Here is a 7,077-nt window from a genome sequence, read left to right on the forward strand (position 1 = left end):
TATCAGATATCATATATTCTGTAGAAGCCATCGGTCAGTGGGATTTCATCTTCATTTAAAAATAAAATTGTATTTAATTGTCCAATTTCTGTTAAGAACTACACTTTCCATAATCCTGAAGAGAGATCCACCAATCAGAGAAGTTGTGGTTGGAAATGTAAAAAAAGCATTGCGAATGACAAAATCAAGTCTCACTATACACAAACTACTTGAATATTGTTTTAATACTTAAAATTGGAGGTGGGCGATGTGACAAATTTATATCGTGAACGATCTTGAAGACATCCACAATCTACTTTTCAAGCGAATCGTAGAGTTCGCAATCGTTTATGTTCTCATAATAATGTTAAAACTAAAACAATGACTGCCTACTAGATGGCTGTGCTGATTGGCCAAATTATACCATGTGTCTCTATCATGTGTCTTTCATGCTTGGTGACATATTAGAAAATAAATTCAACATGAAGTAGCAGCATGGCGGATGAGGAGCTGGTGCCGAAAAAAGACTCAACATCAGTTGTGTGGCAGTGGTTTGGCTATGCACAGTCAGACATTTCTCAGAGAAAAGTTATCTGTAAACGTTGTCAGGTAACGGTCGGCACTTCCGGAGGTAATACGACAAATCTTTTCAACCACCTGAAAAGGAAACATCCGAAGTAACATGCCGAGAGTGTTTCACTCAGGACGGTACAACCCCACTCATCTGTATCTCACAAGGTCCCGAAACATAAACAGTTATCACTGACCGACACATTAGAGCAGTCAAAAAAATATGAGAAAAGCAGCAAGCGATGGAAAGAGGTGACGGAGGCGGTCACATTCTACTTAGCTAAGGATATGGTGCCATTCAAATCTGTGGATTTATTTTATATAATATTATCTATTGGCTGGTCATTGCCACTTGAAATTGTAACCGAATGTTTACAATTTCTGAGTATTTTAAGATCTTGTGTTATTTAATGTTTATCTATTGACAGCTGATTACAACTTTAATAATTAAAAAAAAGTTAATCTCAGGCCATTTAATGACCATTTTGACCACTGATTCTTTAATTCAATGTTGGGTTTTAAATTGTACAAATAGATAAATCCATTGGCTTGTTCCAGTCTGGATATAGTATAGTACATCTCAAAATTGGGAAGATCGTGATTATGTGTTTTAAGATCGTGATATGATTTTTTGGGAAGATCGTCCACCCCTACTTAAAATCAATTATTATGAGTTATTATTTTTATTATGTCATTTGCAATGCATTATTGGATGAATAATTCCCTAATAAACAATTAAGGTACATAGCCTTTGTCTGTTTGTCCAATTTGCAATCACTTTTTTGCTTTAAATCAAATGTTGTAATGCTGGAATGATCCATTTCGGAGGTAGCTGGTTTGGTTCATGGCTTAGAACTACTAATTGAAGATTAATAATTTGAAAATGCATGGATTGAGGCAGGGTCAGAAATGAAGGGGGGCTCAAGACAAATATGCCCCTGAAATTCTAAATTGGGGGGTAACAATTTATATTAATGTTCTTAATATTCTTTTCTAAGCCTAGTCATAAACAGTATCACACAAAGTATGACTTGTTGCTGATTTAATTTTATGGGATGGACTATATATATTAAGATTGATAACTGAAATATCTGAATAAAAGATTAATAATTTAAAAAAGAAAAGCCTATGGAGAAAGAGTATAGAAAAAATAAATCCCAAACCAACGCTGCTGAAAAAGTAGGAGCTTTATTTTGCCACAGCTGCTCCATTCTCACGCTGTGGGTTTACATACAGTACGTGGCATTATTCATCTCTCTGCTATAGAGATAAGCCACCACTCTCAATGAGCAGTCAGCTAACCATCATTGTGGCCACAATAAGCTGTTTTCCAGGTCTCTGTGGTAGGGTTGGGAATCATAAGGAATTTTACAATTCCGGTTCCGATTCAGATTCATCTTAATGATTCCGGTTCCAGTAATGATTCCAGTCATTCTTTAGTACTTTTTTTTTTTAAAGAATTATTTACAATTCTTATTGCATTTACTACCCTCTGCTGTCAGTTACCAAATAATTAGATTATTTCAGGTTTGTAAAGAGTAGATATAACAAATCAGAGATAAATTTGAGATGCACTGCTGGAAACACTGTCAGAGTATTTGCAGACGGTGTTCCAGCCTCATCAGCGGTTTACAGAACCATTTACAGAACAGAATGTCACGAAGATCATACGATTCTGGTATTTTTTAAAGAATACCCAACCCTATTCTGTAGAGCTTGAGACCCGCGTGAGACCAATTGGGTGCAGGGTGCAATTCCACACAGTTGCCACAGCAACACAACTAACCTTTTCTCAATCCACTCCATCAACTCTGAAGAGAGGGACACCTCACACTTCTTATGTAAGTGCATTACGAAGCAAGCTGTTGCCAGAACTGCAAAGTAATGGAAAAAGATTGGACCCGTAATTCAGAAACGGCAAGATTCCTTTCTTTTATCTCTCTTACTTTACACTTTGAGGATTAGGGATAAGGTGGCATTTTAAGATTCAATTTCCAGATGGGAATGCTATAGTGCACAAACTAAAAGGCTTACTTTCCAACTTACCACTTGATTACATCAAAACAATCCTCAGTCTATCAATGGAATTGATGAATGACAAGGGGGATTCACAGTGCTTTCAAATCAAAACAAAAGAGGGCCGAGGACATAACCTTATGGTACCTCAAACTTGACATTTAAATGTGAAAGATTTCTGTGTTCTGAGTATGACTGTAGGCCAAGTTCAAAAACTCATAACTTAATACAATTTACACTGTTGTCATCAATTCGAACAATCCCCTATTCCTAAATTTTGAACTTCGGTGTGTAACTCGTCCAACACTGTTTGCGCTACAGACATGAATGATATCTAAATGGTGTGGCATGTTGAGGAGTGGTGTGCTATTACTTTTATAAAGTATTTAAGATTGTTGCCTGCCAGATGATAAATTGGGGGAAATAAAATCCCACACCATAGGCTTCCATTGAAAGAGGGACTAAGCCACATCAAGGGACCAGAATATCATAGAAAAGGAGATTTTTGTTCTCTGGAACTTGACTGGGGCAGTAAACATCAAGCAATGCACAAGCAACCACACACCAATGCACTAAAAACAAATCATGAACACCTTACCAACTGCATAGCAATGCCCTGACAAACGCCCACAACATCATGCATCTGGCAGCAACTTTTGCATGGGAAGGCACATCTCACATTTTCTTCACAAAATGTAAAAAGTAGTTGTTTTGTTCCACTGTGCATAGACAGGCTTGATGATTCAGGCTCTGATCACCACCTGTGAAATTACTGCATTGCTAGCGGCTCTAAATACAGGTCTTTCTTTCAGTGAAATATAAATCTACACTGGCGATCAGATAATCAAACCACCCGAGGGGAGTTCACACTGAAAGGGAACAACAAACAATCCACTCTACAATGGAAAACATGTATAAACACACGTAAACAGCACTGGGAGATGAGATGAGATGAGAGAGCGAGAGAGTGAGAGAACATAGAGTGGGACACAACCTCTCCATCAGGCAGCCTCTGGACATATCAAGTACACCTAAAAGCTTTAGAGCAATGTGGCAATAAGGAAAGATCTGACCTTTTAGTTCCAGAGGCAGTATGTTATATGTCTTTTTTTACCCAATCAATGTATGTACTAATAATACTTTACAGAGGTTCCATAAAGTGTCCATATAGACCTTTAGTCCACACAGTGTACAGTAGATCTACCAGTGTAAGAAATGATCTTGTTTTTTTGCCAATGTAAACAAATGATATATGCCCACATACATTTAAACATACATAAACAGTTTAGTTAAGTAAAAATACTTAAATTGAATGATTATATTTAAACAATAGGCTACATGCACATATTATCTGGAGTCCTCCATGTGCGTTTTGCAATAGTAACATTAACGATTAACTTATTGTTAATTTCCACGATGATCGATTATGAAAATGTCTTAATACAAGCGCCATCTTCCATCACATATTTTTGCATCGGTTCAAGCGAGTTTACCTTCTCCCGTGACGCGACTGGAAATGTGTTACGCCAAACAAATGGGAGATCCAGATACTTGTCCCGCGTTGAAACCAAGACGTAATGGTGTTTGCACAATCAGTGATGAGTGCGATATGGAGGTTCCAATTTTCCCTGTAATAATACATTTTTACTCCACTGACGGCTAGGTTTAGGGTTGGGGTTTGGGGGTAGACTTAATAAAATATGCATCTCTCTTCACTTTATAAGTTACATCCTTTAAAGCTAAAATCAACTCGCTTTTAGCGCCCCTCTGTGGGCATGTCATCTGGAAACTCAAGTTTGCGAGTGCTCTCATGTTCACTAACACTTTTTGGTTTGCCCACTATAGCAGTGCTTTCAATTTTGGTAAGCACAGAGGTTTAGCTCAAGAAAAGTCCACCTACTGTTTTCAAATTTACTGTGAGATCAGTCTGCAACAGGTGCATTTTTTGCCCCAATATTTGAAATCTTAAACATTTTTGCCCTAAATTCTGGTTATGCTTTCTGATTAGTATATCCTGATGAAAAATATAGTTCTGTACAAAGTTATTACATTTAACTATTCAATTTTTCTTAATCTTTCTTGTTTGATGACATATACAGTTGCTGTATAAAACTAAACAAATAATATATCAATACATATATAAAGCTAGCTAGGAATGCTGAACATTCATTTGTATAACAAGGAGAAAGCGAAAGTGAGAGAGTGTGTTGCGCCAGTGTCCATCTGTAGTAATTCCCACAGTGTTTTGAGAGAGAAGCTCGGATAGATAATTTCTGCTCTTCATGTTCTCTATAATTACTGCACTTATATTCCACAATCCATAGTTCACAAAGCCCACAATAAGCCTCTAACAGTAATACAGTGAATATTCGAGACATAAAAGACTGACTCGAAAAGCCTAGAACAAAGTGAGCAAAATGCATACAGACTTCCTTCAATAATTCCACCTAATAAGATCAATAAAGTGTCAATGATAACAATATGGCAAGAACTTGTACTGCAGCTCTGTAGGATGAATTGCATATATTGCAGCATTTGTTGGTCGCTTTGGATCAGTATAAAAATTGCACTTTTTGTATATAAAATAGTCATTATTTTGAGCAATGGAATTAATTTTCAGGTACATATTGCACCTGTAGGAAGGCACGTTTTATTATATAAATACTTCACTGAACAAAATATGGTTTGAATTCTAAAATCAAACCTGCAAAGACTGTAAATTGACAACAAGCCTTAAAATAGGATATGTTTGAACTTCTGGGCCATTTTTGTCACTTTCAGTAACATTTTAGCACCACACACTGGTTACCATTTGGTGGATAAATTAATACATATAAATGAAAATAGTATGATCCCAAAACAAAGTATCTACATTATAGAACACCTCTTATGGCTCACTCATAAAGTAGGGAATAGCACAACAAGGAAACTATCCCTTTTCCTTTTCATCCTTGTTTGTTCCTTCTCAACTTGTTCAACTGGATTGGATTTACATAGACTCAGCCTGGATCCTGTTGCTTATAATTGGTAAAAAATGAACATACCCACGGCCACAAAAGAGTAATACATTACAGAACAAAATGATTTATACCTAATATAAACTTATCCGTTGAAATGCACCTTCTTCTTTGGAAATCTTGAGTTTCAAAGGGATTCAATAAAAGTTGAAAAGCCTATTCAAACGCTTTTAAAAAAGAAAATAAAATAAAAACTCACACCAAATATTATGCATTATTGCATATTAATCTTTCAAAAATGATTCCAGATGGAAAGAAGCATTACTGAGCTCACAGAAGCTTCAATAAAACGCTGTTACTACCATATGTCAGATACGCACATACTCTTACCTGGAACACTCGCACTGGCCGCAGCGAGGATTATGCTGATCAAGACCCCGGGCAGGAGGAGAGAGGCCCGGGATCGCCTTGCGCTCCTGCTCGGGGAAAACAACATCCTTCACTGTGCTTCTCAAGTCCAGGACAGCAGATAAAAGCTTCGGGGTGTCATTCCCCCATTTGTTTAGGTCGTATTGACAGAGGCAAACCGGTCCGAATACAGATAAGAAAGTGTCAACTCAAGAGGAGTGTTTGTCTGTCTGAGCTAGGCGATGTTAAGCCGCTGTCTGTGTGGTACAGTGCTAAAGATAGAGCAGGGAGGGTGAGAAGAGGAGTATGACAAACCGTGTTAACAAACTAGAGGAGAGATTAGAGAGATGAGGTTTGCAGCAGTGTGGAGGATGAATGAGGTCGTGACGTAGTGACGCTGACGTGGACGTTCCATGAGAGAGCACATTCTTTAAACAAATTACAAAATAAAATAGGTTTCATAAAATAATGCATAATTTGGCCTGTAAAACGTGTTTTTTTTTCCTTCATTCATTAGATGTATTATATTTATATTTATTGGCAATAATTGTCTTTTCAGCCAAATTTATACATTAAAACAATCATGAAACAGATTTTTTTTTATTTATTTTTTTAAACAATTTTTTTTAATGATAATAATATTTTTTTTTGTCAACAAACATTGTAATAAGTGTTTACATTTAGCTGTACAATAATAATAAAAAAAAAAATGTGACAATTAAAGAATACAGTTCAATCTTTTGGTTAAAATCTACCATCATTATCTATCTATCCATCAGGGACGGATTATGACTTTCAAAGGCCTCGGGGCCAATTATCTCCAATGGCCCCCCTCCAAAAGTTGTTGACCGGGGGGGATGGGGTGGTGTGTTGGGCACTCAAGGGCCCCTGGCCCCATTGGCCCAGTCGGTGATCCTTCCCTGATATCCATCCATCCAAGTCAAGTCAAGTCAAGTCAAGTGGGTTTTATTGTCGTTTCAACCATATACAGTTAGTACAGTACACAGCAAAACGAGACAACGTTCCTCCAGGACCATGGTGCTACATAAAAACAACAAAGGACCAACATAGGACCACATGAGACTACACAACGAAATAAAATACCTATATAAACTACCTATATAAAGTGCACGTGCAAACATGTGCA

The 7,077-nt window shown here is 37.0% G+C and overlaps 1 protein-coding gene across 1 annotated transcript in view; it reads right to left on the reverse strand.

Annotated features, from left to right (window-relative positions):
- LOC127625223 (neural proliferation differentiation and control protein 1-like) overlaps positions 1-6,293 on the reverse strand; it is a 29,420-nt gene extending 23,127 nt beyond the window's left edge. The window contains exon 1 of the mRNA XM_052100381.1: positions 5,913-6,293. Coding sequence (XP_051956341.1) covers positions 5,913-6,018 — 106 coding nt within the window. The 5' untranslated portion in view covers positions 6,019-6,293. The remainder of the gene's footprint in view (positions 1-5,912) is intronic.
- Between the last annotated feature and the right edge of the window lie 784 nt (positions 6,294-7,077).

This window comes from Xyrauchen texanus, chromosome 31, assembly GCF_025860055.1.
Source record: "Xyrauchen texanus isolate HMW12.3.18 chromosome 31, RBS_HiC_50CHRs, whole genome shotgun sequence".
NCBI lineage: Eukaryota > Metazoa > Chordata > Actinopteri > Cypriniformes > Catostomidae > Xyrauchen > Xyrauchen texanus.